Source organism: Felis catus, chromosome E1, assembly GCF_018350175.1.
Source record: "Felis catus isolate Fca126 chromosome E1, F.catus_Fca126_mat1.0, whole genome shotgun sequence".
Lineage (NCBI taxonomy): Eukaryota > Metazoa > Chordata > Mammalia > Carnivora > Felidae > Felis > Felis catus.
The window spans coordinates 49162191-49188738 of record NC_058381.1 but is presented as its reverse complement, the minus strand read 5'-3'; the positions used below and the strand labels follow the sequence as shown (position 1 = coordinate 49188738).

General features: G+C 39.3%; 1 protein-coding gene across 18 annotated transcripts in view; it reads right to left on the bottom strand.

Moving 5' to 3' along the window:
* The window catches only part of CEP112 (centrosomal protein 112), a 467190-nt gene that overhangs the window by 150379 nt on the left and 290263 nt on the right, over positions 1-26548 (bottom strand). Inside the window, exon 22 of one of the 18 annotated variants that reach the window (XM_045044859.1) lies at positions 702-1118. The exons of the other annotated variants lie outside the window; for them this stretch is intronic. Within the exon in view, the coding sequence (XP_044900794.1) occupies positions 885-1118 (234 nt within the window). The 3' untranslated portion in view covers positions 702-884. Of the gene's footprint in view, positions 1-701; positions 1119-26548 lie in introns of those variants that run through there. 18 annotated transcript variants of the gene reach the window in all.

Below are 26548 nucleotides of genomic sequence, written 5' to 3'. Positions count from 1 at the left end.
TATGTGGTTTGGTTTTTTGCACCAGGAGAGAACTACCAGCATGTGTGCAGGCTGACGGGAAAGATCTGGCAGGAGAAAGGGAAAACTAGGTTCTGCCAGAGATTCAGAGGAGACGTGTCCTTGAGAAAGGAGAGGGGATGGGATCGGGAGCACAGGGGACAGGATCGGGGAGAGGAGAGGGCCCTTGCTAGGAGTTACAGGTAAATCACTGCCCCCAGCAGCAGTGGGGCAAGTTCCGTTTGCTTCCGCCTCACCTAGGAAGTAGGAAGGAAGACCCACAGCCAAGAACGTGATGGCAGAAAAGACTACTGGGAGATTCAAGGTGTGAGGGAAGGGTACGGACAGTCGTCTAGGAAAGTGGGAAGGGACCGAGGAACGCAGCGTGAGTCTCAGGGCTCCAGGAAGCATCAGGGCCCATTTGAAGTCACTAATGCTGAACTTAAAGTGAGGTCAGCTGATAACATAATAACACCTCTAGAGCGTGCCGATAGCTAAATACAACAGAACTGATACTTTGGGGAATAATGAGAGTAATCGAAGAAATATAATTAATCTCTCAACCTTCACGGTTTTGACTATGTATTTGAAACTCAGTCACAACTGCGTGAATTCCTGAGCTCAAAAAAAAAAAAATCTAAAAAGTTCTGGTTTAGCATGGCTGGAAATATACAGCTAATTTCTCATGCAAGCTGTCCCTAAAACATGTTTTGAATAATTTTATTCTCAGGACGGTAGTGACCGTACATTTCCATACAAAAAAAACCGAGTTACAGTTATTTTAATCCAAGTCTTATTTTTATAGCTATCATTACTATATAGAAATACAATTTTCAAACATCTGTGGCATAGCCTGAACAGATGTAGAGTAACAGATGAGAGGAAAATCATAATTCGGAAGTGAGCGAAGTTGTTTTGTTTGGTGGTTGCTGTTGTTTTAATCTCTGGCTCTTTCTAACTGCTCCATTATGGCTGGTCATGCCCTCCACCCTCCACTGAGTACTTGGTTTGCCTCTGCTTTTCGACAGCCTCTCTCTCAGGTCAGTCTTCCTCGGTAAAAAGCCCAATATGTCGGTCCTCTTTCTCTGTGCAATTCCTATCAAAATCTTGGGCTTGGAACTCTAGTGGGAAGAAACAAACCAATTTTCAGAAAGGTATCAATGGTTGTTAGTCATCTTAATATGGTACTCTTTTCTTGTAGGGTACTTTGCATTATGCCTTCATTCAAAAAGTCCTTCATTAGAAGTCAAACTTTCACTTTTCACAGATGACGTGATATTTTACATGGAAAACCTGAAGGACTCTATCAGAAAACTGCTAGAACAGATACATTCAGGAAATTCAGTAAAGTAGCAGGATATAAAATCAATGTACAGAAATCAGTTGCATTTCTATACACCAATAATGAAGCAACAGAAAGAGAGATCAAGGAGTCAATCCCATTTACAACTGCACCAAGAACCATAAAATACCTAAGAATAAACCTAACCAAAGAGGTAAAAGATCTGTACACTGAAAACCATAGAAAGTCTATGAAAGAAATTGAAGAAGACACAAAGAAATGGAAAAACATTCCACACTCATGGATTGGAAGAAATTGTTAAAATGTTGATACTACCCAAAGCAATCTACACACTCAAGGCAAAACCTATCAAAACAACACCAGCATTCTTCACAGAGCTAGAGCAAACAATCCTAAAATTTGTATGAAACCACAAAACACCCCGAATAGCCAGAGTAATGTTGAAAAAGAAAACCAAACCTGGAGGCATCACAATCCGGGACTTTAGCCTGTATGACAAAGGTGTAATCATTAAGACAATATGATATTGGCACAAAAACAGACACATAGACCAATGGAATAGAATAGAGAACTCAGAAATGGACCCACAAATATATGGCCAACTAATCTTCGACAAAGCAGGAAAGAGTATCCAACGGAAAAAAAGACAAGTCTCTTTAGCAAATGGTGCTGGGAGAACTGGACAGCAACATGCACAAGAGTGAATCTGGACCACTTTCTTACACCATACACAAAAATAAATTCAAAACGGATGAAAGGCCTAAATGTGAGACAGGAAACCATCAAAATGCTACAGGAGAAACCAGGCAGCAACTTCTCTGACCTTGCCCTCAGCAACTTCTGACTTGACATGTCTCCGAAGGCAAGGGAAATACAAGCGAAAATGAACTACTGGGACCTCATCAAGATAAAAAGCTTCTGCACAGCAACGGAAACAATCGACAAAACTAAAAGGCAACCAACGGAATGGGAGAAGATATTTGCAAATGACATATCAGATAAAGGGTTAGTAAGTATCAAAAATCTATAAAGAACTTGCCATAAGTCAGTGAAGAAATGGGCAGCAGACATGAACAGACACTTTTCCAAAGATAAACACCCAGATAGCAAACAGACAAATAAAAAGATGCTCAACATTGCTCATCATCAGGGAAATACAAATCAAAACCACACTGAGATACCACCTCACACCAGTCAGGCAACATCTCAGGCAACAACAAATGTTGGCAAGGATGTGGAGAAAGGGTAACCCTCTTGCACTGTTGGTGGGAATGTAAACTGATGCAGCCACTCTAAAAAAGTGTGGGGTTTCTCAAAAAATTAAAAAGAATTACCCTATGACCCAGCAATAGCAGTGCTAGGAATTTATCCAGAGGATACAGGAGTGCTGATCCATAGAGGCACATGTACCCCAATGTTTATAGCAGTGCTATCAACAATAGCCAAAGTATGGAAAGAATCCAAATGTCCTTCAACTGATGAGTGAATAAAGAAGATGTCATATATACAATGGAATACTACTCAGTGATTAAAAAAGGATGAAATCTTGTCATTTGCAACAATATGGATGAACTGGAGGGTATTATGCTAAGTGAGGTAAGTCAGTCAGAGAAAGAGAGATATCAGGTGTTTTCACTTATATGTGGAATTTGAGAAACTTAACAGAAGACCATAGGGGAAAGGAAGGAAAAGTAAGTTACAAACAGAGAGGAAGGCAAACCATAGAGACTCTTAAATACAGAGAACTGAGGATTGATGGAGGTGGGGTGTTGAAGGGATGGGGAAAACGAGTGATGGGCATTGAGGAGGGCACTTGTTGGGATGAGCCCTGGGTGTTGTACGTAAGCGATGAATCACGAGAATCTACTCCTGAAGCCAAGACTACACTGTATGTTAGCTAACTTGACAATAAATTAAAAAAAAAAAAGTCCCTGAAAAAACAAAACAAAACAAAACAAAACACAAAAGTCCTTCATTCCTTTATTTTCCATTTCTTATTATTAGTGAAAGTTCAGGCATTCATTTTTCCGGGAAGGTAATTTAGAGGAAAATTAGGGAACTTCTCCAGAATACTTATACTTAAGGCAAACACAGATGTTATAAAGATAAATTTCCTTAAAACATACCAGCAATAGTTTCTGAATTAAATATTTGCTTTTATGATTAAAAAAAAAAAAGGATGCTTCCCAAATTCTTGAAACATAGCATAAAGCTCAGATTATTATGCAGTATTTTCTACTCAGAAGCTTTGAAGATATCTATTTGAAGCTTCTTCAAACACTGTGAATAAATGCAGTTTTGGCCATTTGGTGCCAGATGTTAACATATAACTATGCATTTCCCTAAAAATGAAAATATTTAGAGAATTCATAGAACACATTTATATATTTAATTTAAAATATTTGCAGAACTGGGGTGCCTGGGTGGCTCAGTCGGTTGAGCGTCCGACTTCGGCTCAGGTCATGATCTCACAGCTCATGAGTTCGAGCCCCGCGTCGGGCTCTGGGCTGACGGCTCAGAGCCTGGAGCCTGCTTCGGATTCTGTGTCTCCCTCTCTTTCTGCCCCTCCCCTGCTCATGCTCTGTCTCTCTGTCTCTCTCCCTCTCTGTCAAACATAAATAAACATTAAAACAAATTGACAAATTTGTGAAGCATAAATAAAATTCATCATTTCTGCCTGGGCCATGATGGAGTAACTAGGACCATGCCTAATCTGCCATAGTAAACGGCTAGAAAGCTGGAAAACACACAAAATATAGGAAACACTGTTTTAGGATGCTGAGAAACAGGAAGCAGAGGGTTGTGACCCTGTGAAGAAAAGGGAAACAGGGGAGGTGCACCCTACAATCACCCCTGCTTTCTTCCTGGAGGCACATCTGGGCCTGAACATAGGGAAGGGAAGCAAAGTACAGCAGAGCAGGATTGTGCATTGAGGAGACAAGGACTAGAGTTTGGGAAAGCTGAGGCAGTTGGAATTTGGGGGGAACAGCGCTAAACAGAAGGGAGGGATGCACAGAAAGAGCTCCATACACTGGCATGGGCTCCCTCTGGGTCTGTTGCTGATACGTGGCCATGCATGTGTAGGGTTAGGATCTATAAGGCCAAGTAAAAACTGACTGGTGGGATTTAAGATCAACAATTTGCACACAAAACTGAGAGATATTTGAGTTCTGACAAGCCAGAATGAATGGTTCTCACAGAACACCCAGGAAGGTCACACTTAAGTCATGGGATCAAATTAGCCTTGGAGTAAAGTCAACTTTACGTCTGTTCTAACAAAAGTTAAAAATATGCCTCAGACGGATCAAACTGGTCATTGACAAGTAACTGCTTCCCTAAATAAAGTCCAATGTTTTTTAAAAGAAGTCAAGAAAATCTAGCATTCAACAGCATAAACTTTATAATGTCCACCATCCAATGAAAGATGGCATGAGAAGAAGCAGGAGAAAAATTAGTCAATAGAGTGAGACTCAAAAATGACAGATATGGTGGAATCAGTAGGCAAAGACTTTAAAATAGCTATTAGGACATACCTAAATATTTAAACAAAAACATGAACGTGATAAGGAGAGAAATAGAAGATACGCAAAAAGAACTATACAGACGAGGGCAAAGAAATACATTATCCGAAAGGAAAATTTCACTGGATGGGATTACCAATCGATATGGCACAATAGAAGAAAAAAATCAGTGAAGATGAAGGAAAAGTATTTTAAGTATCCAAATGACTGCCACAAAGACAAAAGACGGAATTTAACGAAAAATCACAGTAATGGATGAGATTATATCACATCATCTAACGTATGTGTAATTGCAGATTAGAAGGAGAAAGGTTTGGGAAAATATTTGACGACCCAATAGCTACAAATTTTGCAATACAAAGAAAACTGTAAACCCACCAGTGGAAGAAGACCAATGAACAAAAGAGATAAACAAAGAAAACCACAATCTGATACATCATAATCAAATTGCAAGAACATAACTAAAGATAACATCTTAGAAGCAGCCAGAGAAAGCAGATGCATTCAAAAGATAAGAATGACTGAGGATGAGGATTTCTCATCTGAATGATGTCAGAAGATAACATAGTGAGTCTTTAAAGCACCGAAAGAAAAAAAAAAACCTGTCAATCTAGAATCGCATATTTAGGGGCGCCTGCCTGGGTGGCTCTGTGGGTTAAGCGGCCGACTTCGGCTCAGGTCATGATCTCGCGGTCCGTGAGCTCGAGCCCCACGTCAGGCTCTGTGCTGACATCTCAGAGCCTGAAGCCTGCTTCGGATTCTGTGTCTCCCTCTCTCTCTGCCCCTCCCCTGCTTGTGCTGTCTCTCTCTCTCTCTCTCAAAAATAAATAAACATTAAAAAAAGAACTAGAATTGTATATTTAATAGAAATATCCTTCAAAACCGAGGTGAACTACAGACATCTTCAAACAAAAATCTGTCACCAGCAGACATGAGCTACGGGAAAGGTTAAAGGAAGTCATTCAGGTAGATGGAAAACGATACCAAATGCAAATGTGGAAACCTGGATCAACTCAAGGAATAAAGAGCACTGGACACAGAGGATAAGTGTGTAAATGTAAATTATCTTCTTTCTCCTTTTGAAAATGTCTTTGAAAGAAAATGTACTTTTAAAAGAAGAGATAATACAACTCTATTGGGGTTCATAATGTATGTAGAAACAGGTTTGGAATAGGGAAATAGAGCTACAGTGTTATTAAGGCCCTTACATTTTATGGTCCACTGGTATAAGAGTACTCGAAGGCACAGCATAGGAAAGAGCCGTGTTGCAAAAAAGAAAAATAAAGAAAAAGGTGTATCTACTAAGCCAATAGTAGAAATAAAATGGAGTATTAGTTAAGTACTCAGTGAATCAATAAAAGGTATGATAAGAGGAAAAGGGGAAAAGAGATGGGACAAATTGAAAACAAGCAGCAAAATGGTAAAAGAAAACCCAACAATACCCATAATTACATTAAACACAAATAGTTAAACATTTCATCTAAATGACACAGCCTGTCATACTGGATCTGGAAGGAGGTGTAACTATGTAGTATTTTCAAAGTAAACTTTGTATATTTAAACACACTGAAAGTAAAAGGATGAAGAAAGATGTACCATGCAAACAGTAATCAGAAGAAAAGTGGGGTGGCTATGCTCATATCCAAGTAGATTTGAGAACAAAGAAATTTGGCAGAAACAAAAGAATATTTCATAGTGATAAAAATTTAATTCATAAGAATGATAGAGCAATCTTAATGTTATGTACCTAATTTCAAGAGCTTTGAAATACACGAGGCAAAGACTGACAGCACTGAAAGGAGAAATAGGCAAATCAAAAAATTATAAATGAGGAGATTTCAACCCTCTTCTCTCAGGAATTGATAAAAAAAAAAGTAGATAGAAAATTAGTGAGGATATAGATGATCTGAAAAACGTTGTCAACCAACTTGACCATTAATCAGACACCACATTCTGGGCCATACAACAACTTTCAATAAATTTTAAAAGGATTAAAATCAGGGGTGCCTGGGTGATTCAGTGTCCGACTCTTGATTTCAGCTCAGGTCACGATCCTGGGGCATGGAATTAAGCCCCATGTCTGGCTCTAGGCTGACTGTGGAGCCTGCTTAAGACCCTCTCTCTCTCCCTCTGCCCCTCTGTACACATATGCTCTCTCTGTCTCTAAATTAAAAAAAAAGAAAAAAATATATGTATGTATATATATATATGTATATATATATACATATATATATATACATATATATATATGAAAGGATTAGAATCACACACAGTATATTCTCTGACCACAATGAAATTAAATTAGAAATCCATATATAACTGATATTCCCAAAATATTCAGAAAATTAGAAATACACCTAATTTCAAAAAAATACACCTAATTTCTATGGGTCAAACAAGAATTTACAAGGTGAATTAGAAAATATTTAAAAATTAATAAAAAATGGAAGCATTGTGTTTGTGGAATGCAGCTAAATCAGTGCTTTGGGGAAATTTTTATCCTTGAATTATTTTATTAGCAAAGAAGGAAAATCTAAAATAAGCGATAGAAGCTTCCCCTGAAGAAACTTATACAAGAATAGCAAATTAAAGGCAAAATAAGCAAAAGAAAGAAAATAATAAATGTAAGAGTAGAAATAATGAAATAGAAAACAAAAACAATAGAGAAAATCAGTGAAACCAAAATCTGGTTTTTTGAGATCAATAAAATGGATAGATCTCTAGGTAGACTGATCAGAAACAATGGAGAGAAAATATAAATTAACTAATGTCGGGAATGAGAGAAAGTGGACATCGCTATCTGATCCTACAGACATTAAGAGGGCAATAAGGAAGTTTTATGAATAACATATTGCCAAAAGTTTTGATAATTTAGGTAAAATACAGAAGTCTCTTAAATAACACAAATTAACAAAAGTAAGGCAAGAGTAGAAAACTCAAAGAGTTGTATATCCCTCTAAGTATTAAACATACACACACACACACACACACACACACACTCACAGCCCTCTGAAATCCTGATAGATCCCTGTGATGCTTTTATAAACATTTACTTTGAGTACCTCCCCTGTGTCGGGCTCTCTATGTTTACAGAGGTAAATGATTTAACGCAGCCAGGGAGGAGACAAATAAGTGAATAAATAAAATATGGCATAAATGTCTGGGAGAGCTATGCACAGAGTGCTATTAGGGAAAAACTATGAGATACCTACATTGGAGAAGCCTTTTGTAAGGACATGAATATTAAAGGATAATGATGTTGATGGTGTTGCTGATGCTGAGGGCGATGACTGATGGGGATGAATGAGATGATGACGATGACGATGACAGCAACAACCAAACAACTAATATTTACTTTGCTCTTTCTCTACGGACATATATTGCTTCGGTGCTTTACATATATTAACAGATCTAACACTCCCAAAAGTCTGTGAGGTAGACACGATTATTATCCTCATTTACAGACAGTGAAACTGAGAGACAGGTGACGAAACTTGCTCGAGGTTATCAGCTTGGAATGAACAGGAATCAACGAATTGGAAAAGAAAGAGAAGAGAATCCCAAATGGAAGGAGTAACAGGTACAAAATCCTGCAGGACTGTGGGATATTGGAGGCGTCAGGCTTGCTTTTCTTCGTCACAGGCACATTTGCAGGAAAGGCGATCTCTACCCTCCGTCCCCACTTTCACTCTCTCGTTACTTCAAGAAATATTTACTGAGCAGCTCGGTGACTGTCCATTCTTTACCTGAGTTTGACCCCACCCCTTCCATTCAGCTCAGCGATGACCTTCTCGTGGCTGGTAAAAGAGGCCATTTCAATAAACATTTCTTTTTATTATAAAAGTAAATACAGAATGTGGTGGTGGTTATACAGTTCCATACATTTATTTTAAAAATCATTCCACAGCACTCTAAGCAGAAGAATTCTACGGTATGAAAATTATACCTCAATAAAGCTGTTTTTAAAAAGTAAATATAGGGGCGCCTGGGTGGCTCAGTCAGTTAAGTGTCTGCCTTTGGCTCAGGTCACGATCTCACGGTTCGTGGGTTCAAGCCCCGCGTTGGGCTCTGTGCTGACAGCTTACAGCCTGGGGCCTGCTTCGGATTCTGTGTCTCCCTCTCTCTCCGCCCCTCCCCTGCTCATGCTTGGTCTCTCTCTCTCTCTCAAAAATAAATAAACATAAGAAAAAAAATTTTTTAAATAAATAAAAAGTAAATGTATACTCAGTATAGAATACATAAATTCTATGTAATTATATAAAAATTACATAGAATATATGTATTCTATATGTAAATATATAAAAACTACATAGAATTTATGTAAATGCAGGGCGCCTGGGTGGCTCGGTCATTAAGCATATGACTTCGGCTCAGGTCATGACCTCATGGTTCACGATTTTGACTCCCACATTGGGTGAGCACGAGCCCCAAGCCCCACTTCAGGTAAAAAACCCCCACTCTGGTGAGCACTGCTTCTCTCTCTCTTTCCCTCTTTGTCTCTCTCTCTCTCTGCCCTCACTCACTCGTACCCTCTCTCTCTCTCTCTCAAAAAATATATGTAAATGTACAAAAATTATATATAGAAAATATAAATATATTTTAAATAATATATTTTAATATATTAGTATATTTTAAAAATATATTATATTTGGGGCGCCTGGGTGGTGCAGTCGGTTGGGCGTCCGACTTCAGCCAGGTCACGATCTCGCGGTCCGGGAGTTCGAGCCCCGCGTCGGGCTCTGGGCTGGTGGCTCGGAGCCTGGAGCCTGTTTCCGATTCTGTGTCTCCCTCTCTCTCTGCCCCTTCCCCGTTCATGCTCTGTCTCTCTCTGTCCCCAAAATAAATAAACGTTGAAAAAAAATATTATATTTATATATAATAACACATGATATACTTTAATATATTAACATCTAGCAATATATTTTAAATAAGTTATAACAGATAAAAAATATATTTATACGGCATACATATGAAATTGCCTACCATCTATCATCCAGAGTAACAACGTTGACATCTTAGTGATTTTTATGTAGAATATACTTGCAGGTACCAGGGTATTTCTCAAGTCCTAAACCTGGTGTTTTCTTCCATTTGTCAACCTTTCCCAGCTTGGCCCTTACTACCTCACAGAAAGGATGACACAACAGAAGTATAGAGAAAGCAAAGGAGGCAGTTTTTGGCTTTTGACTCTCTAACCTGGGCCAGTGGGGCTCGGGCATAGAAGTGTATCAGTCACAGTGGGTCTTACCCTGCCTGCTTCCCGACTCTAGACTAGAAATGTTTCTCCAACCTGGAGTAATGAGGCATACTCTGAAGTGAAGGGGAAAACGATTATCTGTGAGTCTGTTCCTGAGCAAAGGCCTTGTTTCTTGCCCCATTCTCTGGGCCAAGCCTGACGGACGGGGAAGGCGCAGAAACCCCACAGAGATGGGGCCACTCTCATTGCGGGGGGGCCTGTGCTCACAGGCCAGATGGATGGAGGCAAGGGGCTGTATGACCTTGAGTTCTCAGCCACACCGGCAGGTATATTTGGAGCCAGAAGCAGAACTGGGCTGTGTGGTGTGTGCGTGTGTAAGCAGGCCAGCGACTGCTACACCCAGTTCCTGTGCGTTCACGCCTCTCCCTGACAAAAGGCAGGAAGAATATAAAACCTCCGAGGTGTCTGAGGGAAGTAGGGATGCAGCAAAGAGAACGCAGGGCTTGAAGGGGCTTTCAAAGAGGAAGGTGGGGTTACAGAGAAGTAACCGGTATCAACCGGCCACCAAAGGTCCGTGGGGGCAACAGATGTCTCGGTGGAAGCCTCTGTGGATGGGTGATATGCATGATCAGAGGGCTCCGTGCCTCATCCACCACACCATGGCCCGAGAGAGCCCTTGGTTCTCACATGGTATCCTGGGGAAGCGACTGACGTCTGGGGTGACCGAGGACTAGTATCAAGTTTTGGCCGTGCAGCCAAATGGTGACTCAAAACAGAAACTGAGAGTATAGTACAAAAAGCTCATTTGAGTTGACGGCCTGAGATTCGTGCCATTTCTTAACTCTCTAGTAAGAGCTGGGGTGAGACTTTGGTGGTATTTGGTTCAGATCCCATCTGCCATCATGCCTCCTCCTCTCCATGAAGGAGATGTCCATGAGGGGAATGGTAGCAATCGAGAGGCAGACGACAGGCTGATTCTGTGCCCCATACTTGATGCGGTGAGTGTACTGAAGGCCTAGACTCCCTCCTTCTAGGCTTGAGTTAACATCTGACCTGCAGATGTCAGTCCATATTTAGCGACTCTTCAGCTTTAGTTAATTTCTAAAGAATTGGTTAAGTCATTTTATATAGTTGCTTTACCCAGAACCAGAATCGAGGAATTAGAAACCCCAAGTGTTTTGTTTTTGCCACTGCCTAATTATTTTGTAAGAATTCCAGGGAGAAGCCACATCCCCTACAAGGGAAGAGAGAAGCCGGACGGTCTTGGAAAAAGGGCCGCGGTATCATTATCGGTATCACTATTTCTTGAGTACCCAGTAAATATTGGTGGATCCATTCTTAGAAAAAGTGCCCATATTCCCGAATTTGGCCCTACTTCTGAATATGTCCAACTAGTAGTGAATACAGTCTCTTGTCTCCATTAAATAATGTGCATTTAATGACAGTTAACCTATAGAAGAAGCTGGGACAGTTGATTTTCTGCCCTCACTGTAATTCAGAAGGACTAATTTTCTTGCCATTGCAACATAGGTATTTATGCGGCTAACACCCATAAATGATCACATAAGATTTACATGAATTTCCACCCCACTCGCTGAATAAGAAAGCAAACTGTGAAACAAGCTTATGGAAATAGTTAAAGAATTAAGATCTAATCATATTTCAAAAGCTCACCCTCAGAGGAACGCTCTGAAGCAGAGGCCACAGAAACTGAAACTCATTTATTACTTGGGCAGAAACACAAACTTTAAGAGAATGAGGGAGGAAAAAAAAACTTTACTTTGCTCTAGGGAAGAAGCAACTATTCTCTGATGTGCAAAAAAGAATTTATCATCAAAGACCAAATGTAAATGGGGCCAATTAATTTTTTTAAGAATCTCTACCTTCTCTAATATTTTTATGTCTTTGTTACTGTTAGGCATGACACCAAAATCTAATGTTGCATGATTTGACAAATGTTAAAGAAAAAGAAGAGATTTAAAAATATATAATATACACTTTAAATATACTTAATATATTTACATATGAGTGTCATCATCCGTTGGTGTAGTACTTTTAGGAAGCCGATGGAAGATCTATCTCAAATATCTGACTTTAGACATTGAAGAATGGTGACAATTGTCCAATGACCAAATGATGTTAATTGAATTGTTGGTCCGGCAACAAATTATTTCAAACAAGCTTTGAATTTGGGAGTTAGACGTTCTGATCTGTCATACTCATAAATCTCATTAATATTCTACTTATTGTTTTGGAAATTTTTCTACTTTTTGGCTCATTTGTATAAGAAAAAAGAATGTAATGAATATTAATTGGAAAGTTTATGAAACAATGTATTTACAGGAAGTTGCCCTGTTAGATTTGCAGGCAGTTCAATATAAATCTCGATACTTAACAAAATCTCTATTGTCTCTGTTGGATAATTTGGAAGTTTGGAATAGGTGCTGGGAAGACATTCTTGAAATGTAGTCATCAGATCTTCCTAATTAAAAACAGCTTTGAGCTTATCCAGCTTTCCAGGGTCATCTACACTGAGACAGCATTACCATACCAATTTATTTAAAAGTAATATTCAAAGTGTTTGGCAAGAGTATGATGCTCTGTCCCATACTCCATCCGCACACAGAAGGTCTTGTTAGTTTTGTTGCTGTGTAGGTGAATTTCCCATCACCCAGACCCTCAAAGCTGCTTCAGCCATCTTTTTTCATCAACTCAAGTTACTTTGATTGACGATTCCAACAACTGTTGCCAAATGGTAAGCAGTAGAGCATGGTGGGAAAGAGCACCAGCTTTGAAGTTAAACCAACTCGGGTGGTGTGACCACGGGCAACTTCTTGAACTTTCCCGCTCACTATTTTATAATGTGCAGATAAAGTGGACAATAAAGATTAAATAGGACTGAGGTTTAGCAACATAGGCATCGTGGAAGTTCTAGATGGCAAGGGATCAGAGAGTGGTGAGTAAGCACTGGAATGAGGATAAAGACCAGGTTCTTCATGCGTGAGGGAAGGGGAAAAATAAAAGGTAAGGCAACAGTGATCAAAAGGCGGACCTGATGGACTGGGATCGTGGAGGCGAACTAGCTGAGTAATGTTGAGGTCTAAGGCATGTCTGCATTTTTTGATGGGTAAAGTGGAAACAAGAGAGAGGTTACTTTAGTGGAGATGAGCTTACAAAACTGTAGGATCGGGCTATTAGAAAAGTCAGCTGTCAAAATCAATCTTTTGTTACTCTTTCTTGTTCATTCTTTCTCTTTGGGTCCTTTGGGTTCACTTCGGGACTTTGGGTCCTTCACTGCTTGTCTTAGATTCTTTTTTTTCAAAGTTTATTTAATTATTTTGAGAGAGAGAGAGAGAGAGAGAGAGAGAGAGAGAGAGAGAGAGAAAACACATACACAAGTCAGGGAAAGGCAGAGAGAGAGGAGGAGACAGAATTCCAAGCAGGTTCCACCCTGTCAGCACAGAGCCCCACGAGGGGCTTGAACTCACGAACTGCGAGATCATGACCTAGGCCGAAACCAAGAGCCAGACGCTTAACCAACTGAGCCAGCCACCCAGGTGCCCCTGCTTGTTTCAGATTCTTTCAGGGGGGAGGAATTTTTTTTCCTGACATGCATCCAGAAACGGGGGTGCTCTGCTGCTTTTGATATTGCTAATGATTTTTAGTTGTAATTGTTTACATTATATAATGGAGAGATACAAAAGAACATTCTACACGATTATGGGAAACGATAAAGAACCCTCCTAAAACAACCACACCACTTAACATCTAGCATCACAAATGCTGAGCCAAAATCAAGAGTCGGATGCGTTACCGACTGAGCCACCGAGGCGCCTCTCTCACACATTTTTAGAAGAATTCGTTCACAATGCTTCATTTGAAACTGTATTTCCTTCATAGCCACTGCTTTAGAATATTCAATGGTGTGAACAGATCAAAATCATCCCTGAATTGATGGTTCAGAAATCAAATGTTCAACTTCAAAGGATAATGCCACCAACATTTTATAGTCTCACTACAACATAGAAGAGTTCTTTCTGTTCCACTTTCTTTCTTTTTTTTTGTTAAGTTTATTTCTTTTGAGAGGGAGCGAGTGCAAGCAGGGGAAGGGCAGAGAGATAGGGAGAGAGAGAATCCCAGGCAGCGGGAACTCTCGAACCCGTGAGATCATGACCTGAGCCAAAATCAAGAGTCAGATGCTTAACCGACTGAGCCCCCCAGGTGCCCCTGTTCCACACTTTCAACCCTCCTCAGCATCGTCAGACTTCATGTTTAATAGCAGATTTAGTAAGATATAATTCACATATCATAAAGTTCACACTTCTAACCTGTACGATTCTGTGGTTTTTAGCGTATTCATAGAGCTGTATGTCTATTACCACTATCAACTTCCAGAACATTTTCATCACCTCAAAAAGAAACCCCACACCCATTAGCAATCACTTCCCTTTTTCCCTCCCCCCAGCCACTGACCACCAGTAATCTCTTTTCTGCCTCTATAGATGTTCCTATTCTGGACATGTCATATAAATGGAGTCATACACATGTGGCCTTTTGTGACTGGTTTCTTTCACTTAGTCCATCTTTAGGGTTCATCTATGTTGCAGCACATGTCAGGATGTCATTACTTTTCATTGTCAAATAATATTCCATTGTATAGAAAAATATATTTTATTTATCCATTCATCAGCTGATCGACATTTGAGATGCTTCCATTTCTTGGCTATTATAAATAATGTTGCTGTAAACATTCTTATACAAGCATTTTGGAGGGGAAATGTATTTTCCATTTTCATCCTTCAACAGAAGATCATGGAGATTTTATTTGCAGGCCTCAGGCTCCTAGGTAGCAGCAGAAATGCTAGGTCATATGGAAACTCTATGGTAAACTTTTTAAGGAACTGCCAAACTATTTTCCAAAATGGCTGCACCATTTTTCATTTCCACCAGCAAAGAATTAGGGTTCTAATTTTTCCACATCCTGGCTAAAATTTGTCATTTTCTCTTTTTGACTGTGGCCATCCCAGTGGATATGAAGTGGTGTCTTTGGCTCCTTTGATCCCTTGCCCAGAAGTAGCAGCAAACGTATGGGCTCAGGTCATTCTCTGAAAGCTCTACTTGGTTTGTTTTTTTTCATGGAGATGCTCTAAAATAGTGGCTCCAATCTGGGAGCAGTGGAGTTAGGAGGCATCCATCACAGCATTATCAGAAGGCGTGAGAAAAAGCACATTAGAAGAGCTTGAGGCCTGGAAATAAAGTCTCCATGATCTACTGTTGAAGGGTACCCCTTACCCTCTTACAGATGCTGAATTCTTCAAACTGTTCAGTGTCTTCCAACTAGGCCTTTGCAGCATCACTGTTAAACTTTCCATCTTGGTTGAACTCTCTTGGGGTTATAACTGACATGCGCACTCACCAACTTGCCTTTTATTTCCTTTTGGACCAAAATCAGCACCACAAGCCACCCTATCTATATCCCAATTACACTTTATCCTGATGCCATTTGGACTGGACGGGTCTTAATCCTCATATGACCTTTTGGGGATGATTTGTTTGTGTCAGATGCCAGACAGATTTATTACAGTGTAAATCTTGAGAAACAATTTCGCATAGCTTCAATATCTGTGAATAGGCTACAGCAATGAACAAAATCCCCCCAAACAGGACTACAATGAAGGAGGGAGTAGAAATGACATCAGAGTGAGAGGTAAAAAATGTTATTTGAGATTCTAAAGCTACTGAATCAGAATCTCCAGGATCTTGTGGCCCAGGAATCTGTATTAAAACACTTTCTCATTGCTTCCGATAATCAGTCAAGTTTGGGAGCCACTGCTCCAGCTAACTGAGGATATCACTGGGAGCACTCTCCTAAATAAAAGACAGTCATTTATAAAGCACATAATTTCTGCTTCTGCTATATTATCTCATTTCTCCTGTGACTTTCCTGGGCAGAGAACCCAACGAGTTGAGGCTGGTTGTTTTCAATAAATGAATATCATCAACTTTGATAACCCCCAAAGAGTTGCTATGGTAACATAGAACAAAGATAATACCCATCAAGATCTAAATAATCAAGGCTGCTCCGTGATCTTAAGCTGGCTTACTTTTAATGGTTTTAAGTGCAGAGAAAAGCAAACAGCTCCAAGGAGTCAGGCTCTATTAGTACCAGAGTATTTAACTAATTGCGTGCTCCCCCAACACCCCAAATAACAGCAGAGGGGAATAGGCTGTTTGGTCACGAAGGCAGTTAAAATACAGAAATGTAGTTTTCACGGAGCCCTCCACCCTCCACTGGTCTTTATCTAATTCGAGTCAGGCAGCTAGGTGTTGGAATTAACTTCTCTGAACTAAATACAAAAATTCAAAGTCATTTTGGGATTTGATGCTCATTCATTTTCAACCAAATATTCACATTCATTTCAAATTCACACAAGGACTGCAACAGCTTCACCTAAATCAGTTTTCTACAAGTTAAACATCCCTCCTACACTCAGATGTGATTGTGGGACCACTTTGATCTTTATTCCCAAATTTATTGCTCTGTGTAATCCATGACAAAATGTAATGTGATTTACTATATCTCTATATGACAGCCCAGCAGCTGACAGAACTTAATAATTCAGCATAAGAAAAAAACCTTCTGGTACCAAAATAGATCATAATGGGGGCTCTTTAGTATCAGTTTACAATGAAGCTGATACAAGCTGATCCTAAGAACTTCAAAACAATTCCTTTTTTTTCTCACGTATTTAATGAAGGAAATTTTCATTCCCTAAACGCGTTTCGTAGCTGCAAGCAAGTAATTTTGGACCATTCTGCTTTTGTTCTCATTAAAACAATGTAGGACTAGTCATAGCTGATGTTCCTTTCACAAAGAAAAGGACTAAATTTTTCCATTTAATTGGAAATAAGAGAAGAAACACAATTGTGGGAATGTGGGAGATTCTAAAAGAAGTAGATTTATATTTGGTTATGGTATAGAAAAAGCATAGATGAGCTAATTAAGCACTGTATATATAATTATTGGAATTAAGACTTGCCTTTGAAATTGCTAGGGCTGAAGTTTCTCTGAAATTCCTTCTCCCTGAGTACAAGTCGGAATCCGGAGATGGAAATGTCAGACCAGACAGCCCTTAGGTCTCTTTCAACTAAAATTTCCAAGATTTTTGACATTGCTTTTTAGAGGGTCATGGTGGTTCTTGTTGGGAGTGGTGGTGATGGGTGTGAGAGTCTCTTATGCTCCTGGCCAAAATGGGAGAAGTGGAAGATGCTTACAGCTCACTCGTCTAGCTCCCATAGAGGTGACTGGATGGTGTGTGAATATGGGGCCTCAGCAATGGGGTCTAGCTGGGTTGGGAGAGCTCCAAGTTCCTTCTGGACTCTCACTGGGTTTCCAGCACTGTGGTTCTCAACAAAATGCCCCCAGATGCCCATCTCTTGAATCTTTAGATATCTGTCAACCTATGACCCAATCAATGGGGAGTCACCTTCCTATCACCTCTCCAGGATATTTGATTATAAAAGGTAAATTATATATTCATGACTTCAATTAAAAAATCTGAAAGCTAATGTCTTCTTATAGACACTTGGATGAAACATTCTTCCTTAGGTTCGTGTATTGTTTGGAAAGGCTGGCTGGTTGGCTAACTTTCAAGAGTACTCCAGCGGTCCTTGTAAAACCATCCAGGAGGTGCAACGAACTAGTCAAAACCCACCACCGATCACAATCTGTTTCCCCGCTTTGCATGTCCAAAAACTCAATGTGGCAAGTGCTCCTGTGTAGGTTACTGGACTTACACGGACCAAATCTATAGCAGACCTAGGTTCTGAAGGTCATTTGATGCTATGTTCTATCCATTATTAAATTTCAATTATATTTGCACATAACCTTGCTCTTGACATGCTTGGTACTGGTCATTTGTCAATAATGATCATCTTTAGTACTATAATCTCAGAACAGAACTCAGAAAAATTCTAAGAATGTGTACTGTCTCTTGTTTGGAAATGTTAGAGTTCACTGACACAGAATCTAAGGCTATTAAAATCCTTCAAGTGCTTTTCTAATGAACTACATGAATTTACATCGTTTGCAATTCACCTAAAAATAAAGACCAAATAAAACTGAACAAATATATCATGAACCAGACTCTGTTCTGTAGTGCTTTAGTGGGCCTTTAATTTTTTCTTAAGTGGCCACAACATTTCAGAGGATTAAAAAAAAAAAAAAGATGTGAACTAAATAATTTACTACAAACAGGCAGAAACTAAATTTTTAAATTTCCTTGACCGGTTAAAGGTATAATACAAATCTTTTCACACAAAATAGACTCAGAAGTTGTTCCCCTCCACTTGCTTTTCCAAGGTAAATTTTTTTTTAGTGTTTATTTATTTTTGAGACAGAGAGAGACAGAGCATGAATGGGGGAGGGTCAGAGAGAGAGGGAGACACAGAATCTGAAACAGGCTCCAGGCTCCGAGCTGTCAGCACAGAGCCCGAAGCGGGGCTCGAACTCACGGACCGTGAGATCATGACCTGAGCTGAAGTCGTATGCTTAAGTGACTGAGCCACGCAGGTGCCCCTTCCTTTTCAAAGTTTAAATTTAAGAGTGTAGTATTTAATTCTCCAGTGTTACTTCCCTTTTATTTTGAGGTGAAAGAAAGAGAAGTGTTTTCTACACACAATTTCCTAAAAATGGTTTGTTTTCATTTGTTCCTTCCATTTGAAAGAACCCCTGTGGCTGCCAACAGAAGATGTTTAGAAATTTCTACCAATAAGAAGTGCTGTGTCCTTGACAGCTTTAGACAGAAAGCTCCTAATACCCCCAATATAATTTCCCAATATGCTAACCCCCTCACTTCACCCAGACATACATACTCATTATTGGTGCTATCTACTCTCTTGTTTGTCTCCCATTCAATTATGACTTCAGAGCCAAAAATTCAGGGTTTTGGCCAAATCAAGGAATCTCAGGCCAAGGAGTTTGGATTTCATTCTGGATGCGGTGGGATGCATTAAAGGTTTGTTAGCAGGGAGTGAAATTGTAAAGGTATCGTTGAGGAGGTGGCTCGCCTGGGACCATGGAGAACGAACCAGAAAAAACTGAGCAGATAACTGTGGCAATAGTCAAAGAGCTGCTGCCAATGGGTGAGGGCTTTGGTTCAAAGTCTTAATGAGATGACGATAATTGGAGAAACAAAGGAGATGAAAAAGGGCCATCCTAGCCTTGTGCCTCTTTCTGAAGGAGAAAGCTGCATTAGCAAAAATCACAAAATTAGACAGAAGGATATAATGGCATTTTGAATTCTGCGCATTTCTACCCAAATACTGTCTTTCACCCAAATATGGACCCATTCACAAATGGATTTTCCTATAGTAACCCTTTGGCTAAATATGCTTACTTTTGGCATATTTTTCAGAGAGCAACTGGAAAAAATGAAAGATGTATTAAGAGATTTAACTATGGGTGGATTATAAATAATTCCGCAGAAACTGAGCATGAGAAACTAACCCTTGGGTGGGTGTGAAATCAATCAATCATGAGTTCTCCCACCTCTTGATACATTCCTTTCTCAGTATTATTGATTGCCTTTTTTTACATAACCCACTCTCTCTTTTTAAAATTGATACATAATTCATTTATTATCTTACTCACCTTTCTGGAAGTGTATGATTCAGCAGTTTTTAATATATTCACAAAGTTGTGCAACCATCTAATTTCAGAATATTTTACCAGCCAAGAGGTAACCTTATACCATTAGCTGTCATTCTCCATTTCCTCCATCCTCTCAGCCCCTGGAAACCTCTGGCCCACTTTCTGTCTCTATGGATTTGTCTATTCTGAACACTTCGTATAAATGGAATCATGCAATGTGTAGCCTTTTGAGTCTGGCTTCTTTCACTTGCATAAGATTTTCAAGGTTTATCCGTATTGTAGCATGTATCAGTACTTTGTTCTTTTTCATGGCCGAATAATATTCCATTGTACAAATATACAACATTTTGTTTATTTATCACTAGTGGGCATTTGGGTTATTTCCACTTTTTGACAATTAGGAATAATGCTATGAACATTTATGTACAAGTTTTTGCATGGACATATGTTCTCAGTTCTTTGGAGAGATACCTAAAAGTGGAATTGCTGGGTCCTCTGGCAATTTTATGTTTAACTTTTTAGGGAACTGCCAATGGTTTTCCAAAGTGGCTGCCATTTTACATTCCCACCAGCAAAACATGAGGGTTTTAATTTGTCCATCTCTTTGACACCTCTTAGCATTTGGTCTTTTTGACTATAGCCATGTTAGTGGGTGTGAAGTACTATCTCACTATGGGTTTGATTTGCATTTCTGAAAAGGCAAATAATGTTGAGCATCTTTTCGATGTGCTTATTGGCCATTTACAGACTTTCCTGGGGGAAATATCTATTCAAACGATTTGCTCATTTTAAAATTGGGTTATCTATGTTTCTATTGTTGGGTTATAAAAGTTCTTTCCACGCTTGTCAGATAGAGGATTTGCAAATATTGTATCCCATTCCGTGGACTGTCTTTTTCAGTCTCTGGTGGTTATGTTCTTAGAAGCACAGTTTTTTTTTTCTTTACTTTTGATGAAGTCCAATTTATCTATTTTCTCTTTTGTGGCTTCTGCTTTTGTTGTCATATCTAGGGATCTGTTGCCTAACCCAAGGTTACAAAGATGGATGGTGTGTTTTCTTTTACGGGCTTCATAACTTTAGCTCTTACGTTTAGATCTAGCAGGGTTACTATTGACAAATTCTCACAGGTTTTGTTTATCTGTGTATCTTTTCATTTATCCTTTCATTCTGAAAAATGACTTTACCCAATGTAGAATTCTTGTTTGAGAGTCTTCTTCCTTTGGGACTTTGAATATTTCATTCCACTGCCTTCTGACCTTCATGGTTTCTGATGAGAAATCAGCTGTTGATCTTTCCATTTGTTCTTTATACATCATTTCCTTATTTCTTTGAACATATCTCAAATAGCTGATATAAAGTCTTTATCTACTAAGTCCAACATCCGGGCTTCTTCAGGGACAGTCTCTATTGATTTTGTTTTTCCCTGCTCAGAGGCTATACTTTCTTTCTCCGCATGTCTCATCATTCTTTTGTTAAAAAGTGGCCATTTTGGATATTATGAGGTGGCAATTATGGAAATCAGATTCTCTCCCTTCCTTCAGAGTTTTTTGTTGTTGCTGGAGTTTTATTGTTGTTGTTATTGTTAGTGACCTTTCTGAACGAATGCTGCAAACTATGTATTCTGTCATAAATGGTCACTGAAGTCTCTGCTGAATTATTGGTTTACTAATGATTGGGCAGAGGTTCCTTAAATGTTTGGAAACAGTAAGTCTTCCAGTTTTTGCCAAGGACCTCTGTGTGCATGCTGGTGAGCACCTTCAATGCTAGGATGGCAGATTACAACTCTGCCTTAGCCTTCTCTTCCTATTTGTGAAGCGCCTCAAGGTCAGCCAGAGGTGAGAGTTTGGAACCTTCTCAGATCCTTCCTGAGCATGCACGCAGCCCCGGGTGTGCACATAGCCATACAAATGTACACAGATGGCATTCTAGATTCCAAGTAACATGCTGGAGATTACCAAAGCCCCTATGCACAGCTCGTTTCCTAGTTTTGTATTTTAAGCTTTGGGTTAGCCTATCGTTTGCCATAGCTGTTATATACCACCTCAGGCAGCCACGATCTTAAACAATTATCTCTAATTGTGTTTGAAAAGTACTCCCAGGGAAAAGGGTTTTTCAAACTGGGTGAGCTCCAAGTCAGGACAGATAAAGACACCCTTGTGAATGAGGTCTCCCTGGGATCCATTAGACAGGACAAATAATAATAGTTCTCAGGAAATGGGCTTTGAAGGAGCTGCCCTGTTTTGCCTTCTCCAGTGGTTTCCAGGCTACTAATTTTCTCCATGATTGTGGCTGTTGGTTTTCAATGCTACTACAGAAACTGGGAAGAAAGGTAGGGTAGGAATAGAATAAGTTAACCAGTCACAAAGCTTGCTCTTCTTACTGGGTTCAGCTGGGTTTTGTTTTCATTTTTAATGAATGCTCCCTAGATTGCTCTAAGCCTATGATTAATTTCCATAGTTCTGGAAGGTTGATTATAATCATTTTTGCCTGTTTTCTCTTTGGTTTCACAGAGGAAAGAACTTTTGGAGATCCTGACTCTGACATTTATCCTGACATCCTCCTGATGTCATCCAACCCTCCACAGGGTTACATCATTTACTGTTTTCTCCTTAGGAAATATCATCCATGTGTAGGTCTTCAGATTCTACCCCAAAGTCAGTATCTCTCAAATCTACATCTTTAACACACAAATTTTCCCTGGAAGCCTTATTGGTGACCAATGGCCATTTCTATGTGGATATTTTACAGGTGTCTCCAGCCAACATGTCTTAAAAAATTCATCCACTTGATTACCCAAACCAGGAAACTGGGAAACATTCTAGGTTACTCACTTTCTTTTATCTTAAAATATTTTTATCTTAAAATCATCAAATACCTCTTCCATCAAATCTGCCAACATCCCACCTTCCACAAAGCTAATCATTCTCTTATTACACCTATCCCCTTGTATAAAATTTACTTACATGGATATTCCCCTTACTAGACTACAGCATCACACAAGCAGGAATTGTATACTATTCATCATCTTATTCCCAAAACTCATCCTATTGCCTAGCACATTATAGTCAGTCATACATTTTATCAGTGCAGCAGATTGCCCACACACCAATATATACACTTTCTCACGTGTTCTGTTCATAATATAGTACTCACATTCCTCCATCAGGAGATGAATGAGGTCAATGATCTCTCTTCTTTTTTAAAAAAATGTTTTGAAGTTTATTTGAGAGAGAGAAAGAGCACAAGTGGGAGAGGGTCAGAGTGAAGGAGAGACAGAATCTAGAGCAGGCTCTGCAACATCAGCACAGAGCCCGATGCAGGGCTGGAACCCGTGAACCATGAGATCATGACCTGAGCCAAGACCAAGAGTCAGACGCTTAACTGACTGTGCCACCCAGGCACCCCAATTATCTCTCTTCTTGCAACTGGGCAAAACTTCGTAGCTGTCTTGACTGAAAGAATGTAGCTGAAATGACACTACTTGATTTCTGAGAGTAGGTCAAAAGGGTGATAGGGATTTCACCTGGTTGTCTGTCTCAGGACGTGGGTCCTGGGAGTCTTAAGCCAACATGTGAGAAATCTCACTACCCTGAAGCTGCCACGGGGAGAGATCACATAAAGAGAGATGCCAGAGGAGCCCCAGGTGTTTGAACTTTCTTGTACGAAACCCAGAAATGTGAGCGAAGAAGGCCTCAGGTGGCCTCAGCCCCAGAGAAATCCCAAGCCAGAACCACCCAGTGACATAGCTCCTGCATTTCTGAATGACAGAAAGTTCAGTGATAATAAATGAAGGAATGAAGGTGACAGAGGTATCTTGGTGTGTGGATATCCCTCTTTGCTTTCTCTACCATGCGTCGTTTTTCAATGGAAAAAAAAAAAGGTAAATATGTGATTTAAAGAAAAATATCTCGTACTTGAGTCAAAATTTTTCAAAATGTAATCTATGTAGATGCAAAGTTAACTGCCATCTAGCAAGGAAGACTTTTCCCCCAGATACTTAGAGACTGCATTATTTTTCTCTAAATACATTGGACTCCATTATTTAACCTGAAAAACTATTCTCCACTCCTCCAAATAAATGATTTCATACACACAATCTCTGGATCATAAAGAAAGATTGTGGATCATTCATATTACAAGTTGACAGCATTATAATATCTAAATGTATCATGTTTCATGCATTGAATGTTCATAGGCAATTTTTTGCTAAATTAAATGTCTTCATGTGTTTTAGTAGGTTTCTAATCAAGAGTCATTTTGTGAATCATTGAATACTTCTTCTAATTCTGAATTTTCACACATTTAGTGATAATAAATTTAAAAGTGGTTTATCTTCATGAATTATTTAATATATCCTAGATGGAGACAAATCCACAATGACAGAAATGATTCTGTTTTTAACACATGTTTAACCTCAAGTTAATAGCTGTTAATCTTGAGATTATATTTTTTTAGAACAAATGCTTTCTTAGCACAGATAAAAGAAGTTAAACAATAAACAAAGCCTCATCCAAAAGAATACGCCACCTTTCAATAACCTCTCAGCATGTTCTAAGAGAGTTGTGATTAATTACCTATAATTTTTAAAAATGTGTTTTGCCTGGTTTACCTAAGCCAAACTCAGTGTTAATTTAAGTAAACACAAGAAAAGCCTTGTATTTTGATTCAAAAATATTAAAAAAAACTTCTCTCTGTATTGTTAAAATTAGATGCATGCTCGTGGCATTGTTTTATATATTAAATCTATAAAGCTTTTTTTAGAAAACAAACTTTAGATATTTTTACTCTTCAAATGTAGGTAAATAAATCTAATTACTCACTCAACAGATGTGTTGGGAGTACTATATAAACTGTCAAAATTCCTCCCACATGAGATGTATAGTTTACAGTTATCAGGAAAAATTTCCTCAGTTCACATTTCTTTTTGCTTAGTACACTGAGCATAATTTTTTCATTAAAGTCTATTTCTGATGCCATCACTTAAAAAAATTCCATATCTGAGTTTTATTTCCCAATTTCAGGCAGCTACATTCTGGGCTGAATGAAAAAATTAATAGTACTTTGTGAATTATTTAAAATGCCTTATTGGGGCACCTGGGTGGCTCAGTTGGTTAAGCATCCAACTTCTGCTCAGGTTATGACCTCATCTTTTGTGAGTTCGAGCCCTGCGTCGGGCTCTGTGCTGACAGCTCAGAGCCTGGAGCCTGCTTCAGATTCTGTGTCTACCTCTCTCTCTGCCCCTCCCCTGCTCGTGCTCTGTCTGTCCATCTCTCTCAAAGATAAATAAACATTAAAAAAATGCCTTATGTACAAGGGTGAATATAATTTATTGTCAAGATTGGATGATTTTTGAGAATGAACAAAGTGTTAAGAATTACACTGAGGAAGCAGGCATTGAAACTAGGACCTATGGTCATCCTACATTTGAATTATATCTTCAATATGCTTTTAATGGAATAACATTAAATACCACTCTCCTAGGTCAAGCCCACAGTCCATCTAACCAGGAGAGATCCTATACAAGTAATCTTTATAGAGGCAGGAAGAGTCATAAAGGTCCTCCTCAACACCATCATTTTCACGTATTTTGGGTGTAGAAAATCAGCCAACAGGGGCGCCTGGGTGGCGCAGTCGGTTAAGCGTCCGACTTCAGCCAGGTCACGATCTTGCGGTCCGTGAGTTCGAGCCCCGCGTCGGGCTCTGGGCTGATGGCTCGGAGCCTGGAGCCTGTTTCCGATTCTGTGTCTCCCTCTCTCTCTGCCCCTCCCCCGTTCATGCTCTGTCTCTCTCTGTCCCCAAAATAAATAAACGTTGAAAAAAAAATTAAAAAAAAAATCAGCCAACAGATTGAAAGCGGCTGCCATCAGCATAAAGGGACACCTGAGGAAGCGGATTTAGAACCATAAAGGGAGAGAGCCAGAATGACGATGGAATACGCCTTAAAATGGTTTTAAGTCATCGTCTGTGTGGCACCACGTTGTCCACAGAGACGACTCAATGGTCAGGAGGGTTGCTGATGTCCAACGTCATCAGCATTTTTTGTTTAAAAGAGTCGGGGAGGGGTACATTAGAGAAATCGTCTTCAAAATGTCAGTGTGGGCACATGCATAGGGATTACATTTTAGTTATTTAGAAACCGATACCGGGAACATTTTATTCCTGGACAGTATCTGGTGAATGAGGCATTCCTGTACTTCCTTTTATTTGTCTTGAAACTATCTCTTTCAAATTTTTCCAGACAGTGCTTCGTTGAAAAAAATAATCCGAATTAACCCAATCGTGGTACCAGAAGATCAGAGAATCTGATTCAAAATACCTCTCAATCTTCTGCCTAAAATGAGAATTTTAGAAAATCTTCACACGGAAGTTGTCTCATTCCCTTTATCCTTTGGTTATCCTGTTTCAAATGTTTACCAGTTCTGTGTTTTCATAATTTTAAGTTTCATTATGGATATATGCAAATCACATTTGATACAATAGCAGCACAAATGTTGTGATCTATTCTGTTTTTAGAGAGCTAGGCAGCATTTGTGTCAATTTTACTGGTTTGTGAAATCAAGGCCCAAGAATTATTCTTCTTTTAAACTATTTTTTAAATGTTTATTTAGAGAGAGAGAGTGAAAGAGCATACTTGCACAAGTACAAGAGGGGGAGGGACAGAGAGAGGGAGAGAGAGAATCCTAAGCAGGCTCCACACCGTCAGCATAGAGTCTGATGCGGGGCTCGAACTCATTACCTGTACCGAAATCAAGAGTCAGACGCTGAACCGACTGAGCCACCCAGGCACCCCACCAAGAATTATTCTTTATGAGATCTTTTCAGTCTATTTGGGGCACTATAATCGAGAAAACTATAACGAACCATCCCTCCATCTATCT